The sequence below is a fragment of the Rattus norvegicus genome, chromosome 20 (assembly GCF_036323735.1).
Source record: "Rattus norvegicus strain BN/NHsdMcwi chromosome 20, GRCr8, whole genome shotgun sequence".
In the NCBI taxonomy this organism is placed as follows: domain Eukaryota; kingdom Metazoa; phylum Chordata; class Mammalia; order Rodentia; family Muridae; genus Rattus; species Rattus norvegicus.
In genome coordinates this window covers 3,720,140-3,738,661 of record NC_086038.1, presented here as the reverse complement: position 1 = coordinate 3,738,661, position 18,522 = coordinate 3,720,140, and the positions used below count along the sequence as shown (strand labels likewise).

The following is an 18,522-nucleotide window of genomic DNA, read 5'->3' as shown; positions in this document are numbered from 1 at the left end:
GGAGAAAGTCAAGCCGGACCCTGCCACGGGGCAGAGCCGGTACGTGCTGACGTCACGCACGCACGCACGCAGCGCCCAGGAGGCTACGGGCGGGGCCGGCGGGGACCTGAGGCCGAGGGACAGCGGCCCGAGCCGGGGCTATGGCGAAGCTGCTGAGCTGCGTCCTAGGCCCCCGGCTCTACAAGATCTACCGGGAGAGGGACACGGACCGGGCCGCGACCAGCGTCCCCGAGACTCCCACTGCCGTCCCCGCCGCCTCGTCCAGCTCCTGGGTGAGTTGAGTTCCCCCTGGCTGAGAGCATGGTACGGTCCAAACCGCGCTGGGCTGCGCTCTCCCGGCGCGCCCACTGTGGGAAACGGGGGAGCCCGTTTGTTAAGCGGCGGTCGCGGAGTCCGCCTGTGGGCGCTTCCCGGCTCCCTCCCAGTCACGCAGGGCCGGGCCGCCGCCTCTCCTTAGGGCTTTGGAGGAACTCTTCCTCACGCCCACCACCACGCTTGCTTCTTCCACCTCCGTGTCCCCCGCATAGCTGGTCCCAGTTGAGTCTGGAGTCCCTTGCGCACACTGACAGCTTTTGCCCACCTACTCCCAATTTCACCCCTAGGGCTCTGTTGACTTTCTCTTTAACCTGACTTTTCAGTTTCAAAACTGACTTCAACGTCTCATGTATCCTCTTGTGCTCCTTGTACCCCCAAACCTAACCTGAAAACCGGGGTGTTGCATTCAGTGTGGTAGTTTGACACCCAAATTTTTATTTTTATTGGTTGCAAATTGTGTTTAGCACACTTAACCAAACATTCTTTCCGGAATCGAGTTACATCAAATGCTATTCCTTCCCTCCTAGAATTGTCTTGAGTCTCATTGTCGTTCTTACTCCTCTCCCCATATTAACATAATCACATCTATATCCGGGTTTTGGGGGGCGGGCGGAGGACCAGTTTTCCAAATGCTGCTTTCACTTTTGCTTCCGAGCCTAACACTCTGTGATTGTTTGTCAGGGTCAGGGGTGAAATGTCAGTAGAAGCAGGGGTACCCCAAGAGAAATGGCCAAAGAGGCTAGTACCAGCTGGCACATGTTAGGACTTCTGGAAGGGAGGAAGAGCCTGTCAACTGGCAAGGCCCTTCACAGGCCATCTGTTTTGGCAGGATTCGTATTATCAGCCTCGGGCCTTGGAGAAACATGCCGACAGCATCCTGGCACTGGTAAGTCAGCTCCAGCATCCGCCAGTCAAACCCAATCGCTGCCTCCACCTTAGTCCTCTCCAGCCCTGGAGAAGGCAGCACCCAGAAGGTAAGGGTATTCTGGGCTCTGTACAGCAGAACTTGCACAGATGACCTGTGTATCCTAAGTCCATACGGTTGGCATTCTCCCTTAGAAGACCACACGCCTCCCTCAGGTACCACACACTTTTTCCGAGCAGTTTGAGCCCTGAGGATAACACATTTACCCTTGGGACCGTCTGTGGGTCTCTGAGCCCTGCAGTCCCCAGTGACCTGTCCTCCTTGGCAACTGACCTCTTTGTCTGCAGAGACAGCTGTTCTCCCTGGCAGAGTTCCTATGGCGATGTTTTCCCATCTCTTGGGGACAAAGCCGAGGACTCTCTTGAGTGGGGCCAACTGTGAAGGCTTGATTAACTTGAGTAGAGAGGCTGGAATTGTGTCAGCCTCCGTGACTGTACTCTGACACGCTATGTGGCGACAAATGTCTGTGTCCCTACTGTGTGCATGGTGTCAGAGCCCAGGCCTGGAAAGGGCAGAACAGTGGTGCCCACAGGCGGATTGATTGCCTGTCTCTGTCTCTGCTGCAGGCCTCAGTCTTCTGGTCCATCTCTTATTACTCCTCTCCCTTCGCCTTCTTCTACCTGTACAGGAAAGGTCAGTGTGCTTTCAAAGGTGTGGGGGGTCGGCCACTGGCCAGCAAGTCCACTCCCCGAAGAGAAGGGGGATCCTGTGAGAATGGCATGTTTGACTTCTCTCTTCTCCCAGGAGTCTCTTCCCTCTAAGCTAGCGGTTCTCAACCTGCCCAGCACCACGACCCTTTAACACAGTTCCTTGTGTCCTGGTGACCCACCCCCCACCACCAAATTATTCAGTCGATACTTGACGGTGTGATTTTGGCCACTGTTACGAATCGTAATGTAAATACTTTTTTGGAGGTAGAAGTTTGCCAAAGGGTTCCCAACGCACAGGTTGAGATCCGCTGCTCTGATAGAATGGCTAACCCAAAAACGGGGTATGGGGTCGAGTTTGTAGGCAAGCTGGGGAGAACCGCCCAGAGGTCCTGTGAGAGCATCTCCTAACTGTCCCCCTTCCCTCCCAGGTTACTTGAGTTTGTCCAAAGTGGTGCCGTTTTCTCACTATGCCGGGACCTTGCTGGTACTCCTGGCAGGGGTGGCCTGCCTCCGAGGTAGGTGGAGAGGAGCCAGTGTTTTGTATCTGTGACTGGATAAACATTACACACTTTTGGCAGACATAGTTTGGGGCTGGGCCCCATAGGGAGTAACAGAACACTCTCGGGTGCCTTACGTCCTCCATGCTTGTGAGTGTAAGCAACATACACAAACAATACGGCACACGGCACCTAATGTCGGCTGAGACGGCAGCACAAAGACGTCACACAGTGTAACCACAGTCTCAGATCTCAGGTGCATGTTGGGCGGAAGACATTCAGTTTGCACTTAGAGAAGGCTCAGAAGAAACAAGAGTGTGTGTCCTCTCTCCCAGCTCTTGGGTAAGAGTGAGGGAGGAAGCACCTGAGCCTGGGACTCCGTCTCAGTAAGTGAATGAGTGTATAAGTGAAGGTCAAAACAGATGTGTATGTGTGTGGTGAGACCCAGAAGACAGGAGTGTGGTTCTCTCAAAAGCTAGTGGACACCCCTGGTGGGAGGTGGCTCTGTTCTTTTTTTATATTTTTTTTTAAAACATTTTTAAAAGATTTGTTTATTTATTATCTATGAGTACAGTGTAGCTGTCTTCAGACACACCAGAAGAGGGCATCGGATCCCATTACAGATGGTCATGAGCCACCATGTGGTTGCTGGGAATTGAACTCAGGACCTCTGGAAGAGCAGTCAGTGCTCTTAACCGCTGAGCCATCTCTCCAGCCTCTTTTTTTTTTTATTAAATATTTTATTTATTGATTATATATAAGTACACTGTAGCTGTCTTCAGACACACCAGAAGAGGGCATCAGATCTCATTACAGATGGTTGTGAGCCACCATGTGTTTGCTGGGATTTGAACTCAGGACCTCTGGAAGAGCAGTCAGTGCTCTTAACAACTGAGCCATTTCTCTAGCCCCTCCAGCCTCTTTTTTTATATTTTAACTTTATATCCTGACTACACTCTCCGCTCCCTCTTCTCCTTCCAGTATGTTCCTCCCCCCTCCCCTCCCCATCCACTCCACCTCCCGTTCTCGTTAGGAGAGAGAGGTCTCCCAGGGATATCTGCCAACCTTGGCAGATCAAGTTGCGGTAAGGCTAGAAGCATCTTCTCCTATGAGGCTAGATAGGGCAGCCTAGTTAGGGGGAAGGGGTCTGATGGTGGGCAGTGTAGTCAGAGGCAGCCCCTGCTCCCACTGTAGGAGTCTCAGGGGAAGCCCCAGCTGCACAACCGTAACGTGATGTGCAGAGGGCCTAGGCCTGTCCTGCGCATGCTCTCTGGTGGGCAGTTCAGCCTCTGCGAGCCCTGTGGGCCCAGGGTAGTTGATTCTGCAGGTTTTCTTATGGCTCCATCAGTCCTTCCTCCCTTCTTCAATAGGATTCCCGAGCTCCACATCTTTTTTTTTTTTTTTTTTTGGTTCTTTTTTTCGGAGCTGGGAACCGAACCCAGGGCCTTGCGCTTCCTAGGTAAGCGCTCTACCACTGAGCTAAATCCCCAGCCCCCCGAGCTCCACATCTTATGTAGCTGTGGGTCTACATCTGTTTGCATCAGTTGCTGGGTGGAGCCTCTGTGGTGACAGTTATGCTGGGCTCTGCAGGCATGGCAGAATCTCATTAGCAGTGTCAGGGGTGGCTCCCCCTCACGGTTTGGGTCTCAAGTTGAACCTGTCACTGGTTGACCTTTCCCTTAATTACTGCTCTGTCTTTACGCCTGCATATCTTGTAGGCGGGACAAATTGTAGGTCAAAGGTTTTCTGGCTGGTCGGTCTGCCAATCTCTCCGTTGGCAGTCTTGCCTGGTTACAGGAGACAGCCAGTTTCATTTTTTTTTATTAGTGGGGGGAAGGGGGTGTCCCTGAATCTGCTTATGTGTATCGTGTGTAGATTGCCTCAGAGGCCCTGGAAGTCATACAGCCTGGAAATTGAGTTGTTGGCATTTGTGAGCCAACGGGTGTAGGCACTAGGAACTGAACCTGTGTCCTCCTCAAGAGCCGTCTGGACAACTCCTGATTTGTGTTTTTCACTGTCCATTGTCTGTGGGTAACAGGACTGTAGGTGCCCCTACCACACCCTGCCGCATTTACACTTTGGCAGGGATCAGTCCTGATGCCAGGGTCAGCACCAAGGCCAGGGTTAGGAGCATGCAGAAAGCCAGATCCGGAGCACCTGAAGTGGACAGGAAGGAAGCCCTCTGTTAGCAGGGGAGTAGTAAGGTTGTGGACGGTTTTAACATGGGGGGACATGGTCTGCAAGAGAAGAGGCTGTGGTTTACAGAGAGAGAAACTGCCAGGCCCCCCAGCCCTTAGGAGGCTGAGGTGGGAGAGTTGCTGAGAGTTGTGGGCCATCCTAGCCTACCTGATGAATTGCAGGCTATCCTGGGGCACAGAGTAAAACCCTGTTTCATCGACAAAACAGAAATAAGTGGAAGCAGTGTCGGGCGTGGCGTGGTGTGCATGCCTGGAATCTCTGGACGCGGGAGGTTAAAGCAGGTGACCCTTGAGCCAGACTTTATGACTTAATGAGCTCCAGGCCAGCTAGAGTCATAGCGCAGACTAAGTTTCAGACAAGAACAACAGCACAGCAAAACCAAAGCAAACAACCAAAGGGAGGGCTGGTGAGATGCCTTCTTGCACAAGCCTGGTGACTCAGTTCAATCCCTCCAAGATCCCACAGTGGGAATAGAGAATTGACTCTTGAAGTTGTCCCCTGATCTGCACATTCCTGCTGTGGCACTTGTATGCCCACACTCAAACTCTCACACACACACACAAACACAAACAAACACATATATACACATACACACTCACATATATACACACACTCACACACACACTCACACACATACACACACGCTCACATACATACACTCACACATACACTCACACTCACACATATATACATACACTCAGACACATACACACACATACTCACATGCACATACTCAGACACACACACACAATGTAATAATAATAACAATAATGCTAATTAAAACAATAAACTTGAACCTCAAGAAAAGACTCCATGAGCCAGTCGCTATGTGTAGGAAAGAGAAGTTCTGTTTCCCACATAAGAGGCATCTGGCTCGGGGTTGGGGATTTAGCTCAGTGGTAGAGCGCTTGCCTAGGAAGCGCAAGGCCCTGGGTTCGGTCCCCAGCTCCGAAAAAAAGAACTAAAAAAAAAAAAAAAAAAAAAAAGAGGCATCTGGCTCCCCAGTTCACCTGATGGTTTTCTGTCGTCTTTCCAGGCATCGGCCGCTGGACCAACCCCCAGTACCGACAGTTCATCACCATCTTGGAAGCCACACATAGGAACCAGTCTGCGGAAAACAAGGTGAGAAGTTCCAGAGAGGGCCCGTGTGAGTCCGGCTGCCCAGGGCTCCAGGCTCGGCCTATCTGTGTCTTCTGCACACTGCCATGCCCTTTCTAAGTGACCCTTCTAATGGACACTTGGCTAGAACACTCCTCCTCTTCCACTGCTGTGCTCAAGAATTACACAAACACAGAAGCGTCTGCAGCCTTGAGAAGAGATGCTCTGCCCTCGCTTCTCTGCCCGCCTCTGACACCCCACTGGCTTTGTTTAGAACAAGGTGGGCAGGCGCACCCCCTCCTGTGTACAGCAGCTGAGGTGCCAGCAAGGCACAGTGTCCTTTAAGCTGTGCCAGGCCTGCTGCTACTGGAGAGTGTCATCTTTGAAATGGGGCCGTGAGGCCTCATAGAGCTCCTTCCTGGTGTGAGGGGAACCAAACATTCGTGGTCGCCGTGGCCCCACCGTGGTCGTGGTCGTGGTCCGTGGTCGTGCTGCCCCGTCAACCATTTACAGGACTTTGTCATTCATTACACTTGGGGAGCACCAGGCTGCACACCCTCTGTGAGCTGCACACCCTTTCTAGCCCTCTCACATCCACTGAGGTGGCGTAATGAACCCCAACTTTACATCTGTGGAAAGAGGAAGAGGGAGGCTAAGTGACTGCCTCAGAGTGAGGAAGTGACCAAGGGCCGACCTGAACACAGGCTGTAGGCGAGCCTGACTGAAGCGTGTCTTTCTGTTCATTTCTAGTTTGGGTTGTTTTTTTCCCTGTTGCTCTTTCTTAGGCAAGTTATTTCTGAAAATGTCAAAAACATTTCTGTGGCAAAAAATAAATAATCCTCAAAATAGAGACCTTGGAGCTCTGGGTGTGGGGGAGGACAGGATTATGAAGCCCTACTGCCCACACCATGTGGCTCAGTGCAACATGGAGACACAGGCACGAGGTAGCCCTAGGCCGGGATGTTGTGATGAGCGGGGGGGGGGGGGGGAGTTGGCGATGTGCATGGGGCTGTAAGAGAGGAAAAGAGCCTACTGTGGGCATGAACGCCTACCTCTCAGTCGTGGGAGGACCATCAGTTTAGTTTCGTTTTTCTGTTTTCCAAGACATGGTCATGCTGTGTGGCCCAAGCTTACCTGGTATTATTTCTGGAGATCCTCTTGCCTCCTGGGTGAGATCACAGTATATGTTACCACAACCTGTCCTGGAAACAGGATCTCACTCCATATCCCAGGCTAGCCTTAAATTTCACTGTGTATCCCAGGCTGGTCCCAATTTGCAGTCCTGCCTCTGCTTCTGAATGGTGGGATTGGTAGCATATGCTGCTAAGCCTGACTTTTTAAGGTTTTCTTGGTGGTGTTGGGAACTGAAGCTGGGGTGTTGTGCGTGCTGTTCAAGCCCCTGCCCCGGCTTTAGATTCTCAGGACAGCGGGGTTAGGAGCTTTGGAGAGGGGTAGACGAGCTAGTGGTGGGTGCAGCTGCCTTGTCCCCATATTGTGGTCAGAGGAGACCTTTTCCATTTAGAGGTGAGAGGGCGCTGGCCTCCACTGGGTTGCACTGTGATGTGGGGGCATCCTGCATAGGGAAGGTGTTGAGGGTAGGTGGCTGGGCCTCCCCTCAGCTCTCAGGTCTCTGTTCGTTTGTCCTCTCTGTCCACAGAGACAGCTGGCCAACTATAACTTTGACTTCAGGAGCTGGCCCGTCGACTTCCACTGGGAGGAGCCCAGCAGCCGGTAAGGCCCAAGTTACTTCTCTTTTCCCCTTCCTCAGCATCATCCTCCCCCTCTGAGTCCCAGGCCTACTCCTCCTGACTGTTTTCCTTCCCCTCAGGAAGGGGTCCCGAGGTGGCCCTTCCCGCAGGGGTGTGGCCCTGCTTCGCCCAGAGCCTCTGCACCGGGGAACAGCAGACACATTTCTTAACAGAGTCAAGAAGCTGCCCTGTCAAATCACCAGGTAGGAGCTGGGGTGAGGGGGGCCAGCTGGGGTGTGGGAGGCCAGCTGGGGTGAGGGGACACAAGTCAAGGCCCTGGATGCGGTCTTGGAAGCAGAGTAGCTGTCCCTTATGGGACCTAGTGCTGTTTGCTCCGTGTGTCCCCTGTGGGGAAGGCTCTGCGAGGCCCAGGCCTCAGGGGAGTACATGGAGAGCCCAAGTGCCAGTGGGCGGCTGATGCAAACCTCTCAGCCTCTAAAGGGAGCAGAGGTCTGCAGTGGAGAGACAGCCCCTTGCCGTTACTGCACAGGTTCTAGTCCTGCACTCATGGCTGTGTGGAATTGTCATTGTCCCTCTGCTCCTTGATATTCCACCTCAGCCCCTACTGTGCCTCACTGGGATTGTGGAGATGAACTGGTAGCACTGGGAATGGCTTTGTCTTAGGGTTTCACTGCTGTGAAGAGACGCCATGACCACAGCAACTCCTACAAAGGATAGCGTTTAATTGGGGCTGGTGTACAGGGTCAGAGGTGCAGTTCCTTATCACTGTGGTGGGAACCATGGTGGCATCCAGGCAGGCATGGTGCTGGAGAAGGAGCTGAGAGTTCTACATCTTAATCCACAGGCGGCAGAGGCCACTGTGAGTCACACTGGGCATAGCTTGAGCATATCAGACCTAAAGCTCACCTCCAGTGATGTAGTCCTCCAACAGCTACACCTCCTAATGGTGCCCCTCCCTGTGGGGGTCATTCCTATTCAAATCACCACAGCTGCTGGGGGTTTTGGTTTTTTGGTTTTTACCTGCCCTGCCCTCCAGCCAGCAAACTCAGTTGTGGGTGCTGATGGTGTCAGACAGCCATAGTCTCACACCCACTCACCTGACACTGTAGCGATTGGGGCGAGCAGCAGGTTCTGGAGCACCAAGGATTTGACCTGTGGCTGTTGACATGCTGGATTGGTCCGAAGGGAAAGCAAACGAGGTTTCTGAGGGCGTGCTGGCAGGGAGGTGCCGTGAGCTGCCGTAACACATCCTAGTGGCTAGCAGTTGTTCCACAGCAGTGCCTGCCCCATCTAACCTGTCTGTGAGTTCACACACTCAGTGTGTGGAGCTCCGTGGACAGCTCTTACGTAGTAGGCACCGTCACCGTGAACAAACAGCCGGGTCTCTGCCCTGACAAGAGTGTGACCCAGTCTGGTGTCTTTCAGGCTACAGATTTCTTTGTTTTTTTAAGATTTATTTATTATATGTAAGTACACTGTAGCTGTCTTCAGACACACCAGAAGAGGGCATCAGATCTCATTACAGATGGTTGTGAGCCACTGTGGGGTTGCTGGGATTTGAACTCAGGACCTCTGGAAGAGCAGTCAGTGCTCTTAACCTCCAAGCCATCTCTCCAGCCCCCAGGCTACAGATCTTTATAGTAAAGTATTTTTATGGGTGGGTTTCTTGTTTTACTCTACTCTTTGCTGTCTTGGTCCCAAATAGAAGACACAGAAACCTGGTGTTTTTATTAACAAAGTGTGAGCCTCGACTGGGCAGGTTCTGAGGTATTAGAACCTGGCAAGGCTATTACTGACCACATCAACGCCCCACTCCTTGCCTCTGCTTATTCTGTTCCATGTGTATCCTCAGGACCAGCTTCTCTTGCCCATGAGCTCATAGCAACCTCTCCGCTGCTCCTCTGTCCTCATGGTCCCTGTCTGAGGCCCTGTCGTTCTCTCTCCTGCCCCATCACCTTTTATTATCCAGAGATTGTTTCACAGCACAGTGTAGTGCCCAGGTCTACACTGCAGCCTGATCTTGGGACACAGCACACAAGACCAACCCCAGCAGATCTTGACCTGTTGCTAAGTTTTATGTTTTGAGAGATGTCCTCATGCAGTCCAGGCTAGCCTTGACCGCATGGTGTAGCTAAGGCTGGCCCTGAGCTCCTGATCCGCCCACGAGCTAAGAGTATTAGGTGTGTGCTCTCATGCCGAGCTCTATTGGTCTGGCCATCACTTTAGTAATTTACAAACCGTTTTGTTTTTAGTGGTGCTGGGGATAGGACCCAGAGTTTTGTGCACACTAGACAGATGCTCTACCTGGTCCTGTATGAGGACTTAGACTTTTACGTTTTATTTGTATGCATAGAGTACTCATGCCATGGCCCACTTGGAGGGTCCCTCCTTTTACCATTCAGAACCTGAGGACTGAATGTCCTCAAGTTGTCAGGCCTGGAAGCAAATGCAAGCCCTCTTGTTGACCCTTGAGAACTTTTAATAAGTTGATTTTTATGCATGAACAGAATGATATTTAACAGCTGTATTTATTTATTGTACTAGACATTATCTCATAAACTCTCAGAATTATGCCAGGCAGGCCCAGCTCTGCTGTAGTTTGAGTTTCGGGTTCTCTCCCTGGCCTGGCGATGGGCAGATGTCCCCGGTGCCCGGCAGGGGTTGTGAGCCACGGCCCATCGGCAGGAGGCTCTTCCCTGTAGCAGCTCCACTGTTGTGCTTGGTAGGTTATGGGGCCAAGTGCATTTGCGTCCTGTTATTTCCACCTTATTGATGGGTTTTTCAGGTCATGACCCTGTGTAAGTCTAGGAGGATCTGTTTAATTGTATTGTACAATAGAAAATGGTGTTGGTTTGTTTTTATAGTGCTGGGGCTCAAACCTAGGGGCTTACACATGCTAGACAAGCACTCTGCCACTCAGCCATGACCCCATTCCTAAAGTGGACATCTATAGTTAGAGTTGTAGCAAAGCTGAGGGGACACCAGGCTCACCTTGCTCACTGAGCGTGTAATGCAAGAGTGGAGATGAACCCCTGGGCCCTGCTGGGATTGGGGTTTACTAACCCACGTTCCCCACAGCTATCTGGTGGCACACACCTTGGGGCGCCGGATGCTGTACCCAGGCTCCGTGTACCTGCTCCAGAAGGCCCTCATGCCTGTGCTGCTACAGGGCCAGGCCCGACTGGTGGAAGAGGTGAGGCCCCCTGCCTGCTGCTAGCCCCATCCTCTGAGGGATGTGGCCTCCTGCCCCTCGTGACCAGGTCTTTGCATCTCTTGCTCAGTGTAATGGGCGCCGTGCAAAACTGCTCGCCTGTGACGGCAATGAGATTGACACCATGTTTGTGGACCGGCGGGGGACTGCTGAGCCCCAGGGGCAGAAGCTGGTGAGAAGGGGCAGGGAGCCAAAGGGGGTGGTAGGCAGCAGTAGAGATTCTGGGGGCCCAGTGCTACAGGTTTCCTGTGGAACCCACAGTTAAAAATAATGTCTTCTCCAGCTCCACCCAAGGACCTCATGGGAAGCCTGAGCGGGAAGTAGGTGGTGGGGACGGAGCTCAGTTGGCAGAGGACTTGCTTTAGCGTGTGTGAAGCCCTGGGTTTCACCCCCAGCCCTGTGTACACGGAGAACTGGATTATGGGTCTGTAATCCCAGCACCCAGGTATAGAGAGAAGAGGATCAGAAGTTCAAGGCCAGGGCTGGGTAGATGGGTACGGTATTCCCCATGCGAGCGAGAGGACCTGAGTTCTGATCTTCAGAAGCTGTGTAAAGCCGGTCATGGTGATTACGTTGTAGTCCCAGCTCTCTGTGGGAGGGGCAGGGGAACCCTTGGGCCCTCTCTGCCAGCTTAGCAGATGCAGCACAGCACACACAACAGAGACCCTGCCTTGAAGTTGGAGGCAGGGGGTGACTGGCGTTTCCTTCTCCCCTCCACTCACGTGCTGTGGATCAGGCATACGTGCATACACAACCACATGGTGCCTACTGGAGTGTGCGCACACAGCGCATTCATGCACACACAGAGTTTAAAGTCTTGGCTATGTGGTGAGTTTGCAGTCAGCCCATGTCTCAAAACAAAAAGTTTAAAGATGAGAACATCATAGCAGACTGGAGAAGTCACCGTGGTGTGTGCACCCCAACAGGAGTTCATTACCAGCACCAAAGTGGGGGGAAGGGAGTGGTCATTTGAGTAGGGCTGTAGAGAGCTGCCTAGTGTTTGGGACTCACACACAAAGCCAGGCATGGTGCACACCCTGACCCTAGGGCTGGGGAGGCAGAGGCAGAAGGCTCTGATACACTGAGTTCAAGGCCTGACGGGGATAAACAGGGCCCTGTCCTACCATAACAAAGAGTAGATGCAGGAGGTCGAAGCAGGAGTCTAGGTTCCAGGCCACCCAACCTACCTAGTGAGACACTGCCTCAAGAAAACAAATAACATTTGACACGTGCAAGACCAGCCTGTGGGTCTGTGCACTCTGCAGAGTGACCTCGCTGCTCACAGCTGAGTGACAGCGCTGCGGCTGAGCGAGTAGCCCTTACGGCGGCCCTGGCCTGGAAGCACTGCACAGGCAGCTGGGGATGGGTTCTGGTGCTGGCTCTGCCGTCTGCCACCATCCCCAGCTTCAGCTTGACCACCATAGAGAGCGGGGTAAGACAAGTGTGCACCTAGGAGGGTCACAGGCCCATGAACATGGGCCCTCGGTTCCACCGCGCTGTCCCCGAGCCCCTTCATCCCGTCCTATTAGAGGCCTCCCAGTAGCAGCCCAGGGAAATCGGTCACTGTGCGGGTGGGTCTCCTGAGGCCCTGCGGCGCAGCACCTGCAGTCCCTCTGCCCTGTGTTGTACAGACTGCTGCACCCCAACACCCTCCCAGTCCTCCTCCTGTTTGCTCCCCAGGTGATCTGCTGTGAGGGGAATGCGGGATTCTACGAAGTGGGCTGTGTCTCCACACCCCTAGAAGGTAGGTGTGTGGGTCACACCTCTTACCTCTATCCTTTGGACCTGACTGTGTCCTCCACAACATGACCTCCCCAGGCCCGACCTCCTCACTTCTGAGGGAACATCCACCCCCACCCTCATAACCATACATCCCTTCCCTGGGCTGCCTGGGCTTAAGCATCCTGTCCCACCACACAGTCACATGACTCCCTCCTCTCCCTGTGTTGCAGCTGGATATTCTGTCCTGGGCTGGAATCATCCAGGCTTTGCTGGGAGCACGGTGAGACCCCCCTCCCCCAAACGAAGATCTGTCCTTTTCCAGAATCTTGTGCATCTTCCTCTGGTCAGCGTGAGAAGGAGGAAACTGGTGCCCGTTTCTGCAGGGCCTTCCACATGCCTGTGACCTGGGTGCTGGGGAGCTGCAGTCCCTCCTCCCACAGCAGTCAGGGACATAATGGGTCACATGACCTCTGTGTGTTACAGGGTGAGCTGTCTTCTGGCTGACCCCCCTCCTTCTGCCCGTCTTCCTGCAGGGGGTACCATTCCCACAGAATGAGGCCAATGCCATGGATGTGGTGGTTCAGTTTGCCATCCACCGCCTGGGCTTCCAGCCCCAGGACATTGTCATCTACGCCTGGTCCATTGGAGGCTTCACTGGTACCTGCCTCCCCTGCTCATCCCTGCCCAGTAGATATGAGCACAGGCATGGGGGCTCCCATGGAGGGGGTGGATGGAGACTGAGAGAGGTAGGAAGTGGGTAAGTCCTACGTGAAGGGACCCAATCCTATTCTTGTTCTGCTCCTAGCCACGTGGGCAGCCATGTCCTACCCAGACATTAGTGCTGTTATCCTGGATGCCTCCTTCGACGACTTGGTGCCCTTGGCCTTGAAGGTCATGCCGGATAGCTGGCGTGAGTGCGGCTCCCAAGCTGGCCCTTCCCGGGGAGGGTGGCAGCACAGCTCTTCTGACTGGGTGCTGCGGGTATGTGGGTGGGGATAGGCCGCCCCACTGCCGAGAGGCGGGCTTCCCTGCCCAGTGGGCAGTGGGGACCTTTATGTTAGGCAAACTCCTCATCTCCGTCCTTCATGCTGTCCCCATGGTGTCTAGGAGCCCTGGTGACCAGGACAGTGAGGCAGCACCTCAACCTCAACAACGCGGAGCAGCTGTGCAGGTGAGGTGGCCTCAGGTGAGGTGGCCTCAGGTGAGGTGGCCGCAGCCCCCGGGGTGCTCCGGTGTGCTGAGGGGAGAAGTGTCAGCGAGTGACCCTGCCACTACCCTGGCTGCCCAAGCCTTCCCAGGTCTTTGAGACCCCAAATTTACGCACTCATGACATGGCAATGAAGGGTTAAGCCTGTCTACCAGGCTGGACTGAGCCTGTGCCCTTCTTAAACCTGTTACTCCTGCCTCAGCTGTGGCCTGGCTCTCTGAGCTCTCCCTCCCTGCTGCTCTGTTCTGAAGGTTCCAGGGCCCTGTGCTGCTGGTCCGGAGAACCAAGGATGAGATCATCACCACCACGTGAGTGCCCAGGCTCTGCCTTCTCTCACCTTGTCCACCGTGGACCCAGCTTCCCCAACCAGGGTTAACTCTTGTCGCCCCCAGGGTTCCTGAGGACATCATGTCCAACAGAGGCAATGACCTCCTGCTGAAGCTCCTGCAGTTCCGGTGAGCTCTGTGGGAGACACAGCTTGGTGCCCACACCATGGGGGAAGGGCTAGATGGGGGCTGGGTGTGAATTGGTTCCATTCTGTCTCACCCTGTGCTCCCCCCCAAGGTACCCTCGAGTGATGACAGAGGAGGGGCTCAGAGCTGTGAGGCAGTGGCTGGAGGCCTCCTCCCAGCTAGAGGAAGGTGAGGTATCTAGAGGCTGGTGGGCAGGGGCCTGGCAAGGACAGCCTGCTGATGGACACTCCCTTTGTCCCACCAGCCTCCATTTATAGTCGCTGGGAGGTGGATGAGGACTGGTGTGTGTCTGTGCTTCGCTCCTACCAGGCAGAGCATGGGCCTGATTTCCCCTGGAGTGTGGGTAAGGACGGGCTGGATGTGGAGGGCTGTGAAGAGGGGAAGGAACGTCCCAGATGGGGACTTGAGCGTCTTTTCTCCACAGGGGAAGACATGAGTGTAGATGGACGGAGGCAACTGGCGCTGTTTCTGGTGAGCTCAGGAGCTGGCGAGGAGGCATACACGGAGCTCGTCAGGGATCCGGGGGTGGGTGGATTGGTGGGGTCCATGGGAAGCTGCCCTGCACTTACCTCCCCGGCCTTTTCTCCTCAGGCTCGGAAGCATCTGCACAACTTTGAGGCCACACACTGCACTCCACTCCCAGCCCAGCACTTCCAGATGCCCTGGTGCCTCTAGGCACCACATAGACTCCTCTGGAAGGACAAGATGGGAGGAGACACGAGGGGGCTACTTTGTGACTCTCTTGATGTTGCTGTCTATAGTCTGGACAGTGGGGACATCCCCTCTGGCCACCTTCCTCCTGCACGTTTCCTCATCTACATGGAAGCTCTCAGCTCCCCATACACACCTGCATTGAATGAGTGATTTATTCCTAATGTTAATAAAAAGGTATTTTTTCTACTCTGTCGCACTGTCAGATGTTCCACATGTCCAGCAGCTGGTGGCTAGGGTAGGAAGAGCAAAAGCTCCAGAGGATGAGGCTTGGGAAACCCTACTCAGGGCAGCTTAATCTGTGCCTCAGCCATGGCCCACTGGGTCTGCAGTCCCCCCAGACCCCTTTCTGTGCTGTGCCAGTGCTCACACACAGCCAGCACCCGTGGCTCTCTCTGCTTCCCCAGGCCTTCCTGCGGCTGCCTGGGAGGTGGCTCGGGATGCCCCTCGTTTACAACCGTACCCTGTGACAGTTTTCCTTCCTCAGCATATAACCGTATAACCTGTTTACAAGTCAGCAAACGGGGCCAGTGGGGACCAGGCCAGGCACCAAGCGCTCCTGTCCTCCCAGCACTGAGCCTGAGGAAATCAGATCCTCAGCAACACATACTCTGACCTGTGGGATGGAATGACAGGCTGGCCTCCTTCCTTCCCTGGAAGCTTCTCATCAGGTGAAATTACCCCAGCTCCACTGCCTGGGCCACTGTTCTGAACAAAGACAGTGCTTTGTGCTGGCCACAGCCTCTGGTTTCTGTGTGGCCTCTGACCCCCATGTGTGACCCTCTAACCAAGGGGCAGAAGCAGGGTGTCTGTCAGCTCAGCAGCTCTGCGACAGTAGGCGGGAGGCGGGATCTTAAAGAGGAGGAGGGCTGAGATTGACAGGTGATCGTGACTGAGGTTTGTGGTTAGAAGAGGGGAGACAGCACAGTTTCTGAGTGTTCTGACTTTGGCAAAAGCTGGTGGAGAGCTGGTATTGGCATCTTCTCTGCCCCACTGAGGAGGCAGTCAGGGTGGTGTGTAGCATCTCAGGCTGGAGAGATGGCTCAGTGGTTAGAGCACCAACTGCTCTCCTAGAGGTCCTGAGTTCAAATCTCAGCAACCACGTGGTGGCTCACAACCGTCTGTAATGGGACCTGATGCCCTCTTCTGGTGTGTCTGAAGATAGCTACAGTGTACTTATATATAATAAATCAATCAATCTTTAAAAAAATAAAAAAGAACCTACTCTGGGCAGAGCATGGTGGCATACATTAGGCAGAGGCAGTTCCGAGGCCAAAGCCTGGCTGTTGTACAAATAGCAAGTTCCGGGTTAGGCAGGGCTACATAGTGAGACCCTGCCCGAAAAGGAAAAAAAAAAAAAGCCAAATCGAATGTGCTCATGAACCTTACCCTACCATTCCAGGCTAAATTCCTGGAACTAAGTCTGTTCAGCCCAGGGACCCTCTAGTCTTATCTCCCCTACCTTGGAACACAAGAGCGCCCCCTTCCTAGACACCCATTAGGGAGTTGTCACCCTGCCACCTTCTAGAACAAAGGGTACAGATCAGGAGGGGCCGGTAGGTATCTTAGGTGGAAGTAGGAAGTAGTGGCTTGGGGACTCCCCTACCCGGGGCTGCAGTCACTACAGATCTCTCCATGTGTGTAACCTCAGCAAACTGAGACAAAGTCAGCTGACATCCCCAGCCCAGCTGCTAGGCCCTGGGCAAGGGGAAGCTAGGCCAGTGGAGGGGAGGTCCCTCTGGAAGGTTAACTTAAAAAAAAAAAAAAAAAAAAAAAAAAAAAGAAAGCAGGTTGGGGATTTAGCTCAGTGGTAGAGCACTTGCCTAGGCAAGCTCAAGGCCCTGGGTTCGGTCCCCAGCTCCGAAAAAAAAGAAAAAAAAAAAAAAAAAGAAAAGAAAAGAAAAGAAAGCAGCTGGAGAGATGGCTCAGCGGTCAAGAGCACTGACTGCTCCTCCAGAGGTCCTGAGTTCAAATCCCAGCAACCCCATGGTGGCTCAACAACCATCTGTAATGGGATCTGATACCCTCTTCTGGTGTGTCTGAAGATAGCTACGGTGTACTCACATATAATAAATAAATCTTTAATAAAAGAAAAAAGAAAAACAAAACCTAAGCAAAAGGCGTGGTCCCTAAACCCTGGACAAGAACACGCCTTACTGTCACTGATCAGGGTCTAAGCCTGCACAGTTCCCAGGATCGGTTGAAGATTGACTCAAGCCCCATGAAGAGAAAGTGTACCCTCCAAAGCTGTCAAAACTAAGCAAGGGGCCAGGAAAGAAGGGCCCTCTAGGGTCCATCCCTACCTCCTCATGAACATAGCCATTAACACTCAGCTAAAAGTTCTGTTTCTCTGAGTGACTTCCCTCATAGAAGCTGGCTCTCCAAGGCTATCACTGTGGCCTGCCCCTTGTGTATGTGCCTCTTCTTATCTGTGGTGGCACCCATTCTGTCCTCAGACCTCTCCTATTCTATCCCTTGGCTGTTCACCTTCTGGTATCCCTTGTCACAAGGCCATGCCCTCAGCATGGATGTGGTTGGTCATCTGCCACTGTCACCGTGATGACTGTTGCAGAGCCCTCTTTAGGAAAAACCTACAGGGAAGCTGTCGTCACAGAAATGATCAGTCGGGGCTGGAGAGATGGCTCAGTGGTTAAGAGCACTGACTGCTCTTCCAGAGGTCCTGAGTTCAATTCCCAGCAACCACATGGTGGCTCACAACCATCTGTAATGGGATCTGATGCCCTCTTCTGGTGTGTCTGAAGACAGCTACAGTGTACACATATATAATCAATCAATCAATCTTTTTTTTAAAGATTTATTCATTTATTATTTATTTACTGTAGCTGTCTTCAGATACTCCAGAAGAGGGAATCGGATCCCATTACAGATGGTTGTGAGCCACCATGTGGTTGCTGGGAATTGAACTCAGGACCTCTGGAAAAGTAGTTGGGTGCTCTTAACCGCTGAGCCATCTCTCCAGGCCTCAATCAATCAATCTTAAAAAAAAAAAAAAAAAAGGCCCCTGAAACATCCCTGGCTTGTCTCATGGCCCTGACCTCCATAGTGACTCCTTTTCTCCCTTTGCAACAGGGACTCAACCTTTGCAGCTTCAGAGTGTGTCCTGTGCACTGTTGGGAGAAGGACTCCCGATGTCTGCCACTATGTGCTCATTCACTTAACAGACATTTGTGTCAGTGGGTGCCAGATACTACCCCAGTCCTCCAACAACATTTTAAGTCTCATTCTGGTTCTCGGAAACATAAACCCATAGCCACTCCCCTTCCCAAAGCACCCCTACCCTACTCCCCTCCACCCCCGTCCATCTTTTAGGACTTCGCTTCTTCCCCGGTTGGTGTCCCCCTCAGTCGTGAGGCGTGATGATTCATGGAAAGTTCTCACAGTATTGGGGAGGGGGGAGGAGGCACTAAAGCATTAGGGGTCTCCTATGGCACAATGTGGCTAAAACAAAAACAAAAACAAAAACAAAAACAAAAACAAAAATCTCAAGCCAGCAACCTACCTAGGGAGAGCAAGCCGTCCAGCCCTGAGTCCCGGGACTGGAGAGGAGGACGCGGGCAAGCACGCTACCTTCTGTGGACGCGGCATCCACTGCTGAGCGCCCACTGGCGCGCTGGCTCCAAACCCTGCCGTGTCTGCCAGTCAACAACCCAGTTGCGTTTGCAGGGGGCCAACCATGCATCCTCCTTAGAGTGGATGCGCTGCGAGCCGTGGAGCGGGGCCCTCGGAGCACTGAGTCTGTGGGCGTGGAGACCAGGTGCACTGACCCGCAGCAGAGAAAGGTGCT

General features: G+C 53.4%; 1 protein-coding gene across 5 annotated transcripts; it reads left to right on the top strand.

Moving 5' to 3' along the window:
• The first annotated feature begins 44 nt into the window (after positions 1-44).
• Positions 45-14,906, top strand: Abhd16a (abhydrolase domain containing 16A, phospholipase). 5 transcript variants are annotated; one of them, NM_212531.2, is made up of 20 exons: positions 45-272; positions 1,145-1,201; positions 1,807-1,873; positions 2,319-2,405; positions 5,623-5,708; positions 7,342-7,415; positions 7,513-7,635; positions 10,472-10,586; positions 10,675-10,776; positions 12,285-12,348; positions 12,557-12,606; positions 12,860-12,983; positions 13,132-13,236; positions 13,434-13,497; positions 13,785-13,841; positions 13,926-13,988; positions 14,098-14,174; positions 14,251-14,349; positions 14,431-14,477; positions 14,598-14,906. In NM_212531.2, exons 1-20 carry the CDS (start codon positions 141-143, stop codon positions 14,679-14,681), a joined length of 1,677 nt encoding a protein of 558 aa, NP_997696.1. In that variant the 5' UTR covers positions 45-140; the 3' UTR covers positions 14,682-14,906. The 5 variants fall into 5 exon arrangements, 3 of the variants coding, with proteins under 3 accessions (NP_997696.1, XP_063135278.1, XP_038954730.1); XM_039098802.2 differs by having other exon boundaries at positions 55-303; XR_010060714.1 differs by lacking the exons at positions 14,098-14,174; positions 14,251-14,349; positions 14,431-14,477; positions 14,598-14,906 and having other exon boundaries at positions 50-272; positions 13,736-13,841; positions 13,926-13,942.
• The last annotated feature ends 3,616 nt before the right edge of the window (positions 14,907-18,522 follow it).

Excerpts from the sequence above, each read along its gene's own strand:
- Abhd16a (NM_212531.2), top strand. The coding sequence starts at position 141 with ATGGCGAAGCTGCTGAGCTGCGTCCTAGGCCCCCGGCTCTACAAGATC. Across the intron at positions 10,587-10,674 it reads AGGCCCGACTGGTGGAAGAG|TGTAATGGGCGCCGTGCAAA; the intron begins GTGAGGCCCCCT and ends TCTCTTGCTCAG. Across the intron at positions 12,607-12,859 it reads CAGGCTTTGCTGGGAGCACG|GGGGTACCATTCCCACAGAA; the intron begins GTGAGACCCCCC and ends GTCTTCCTGCAG.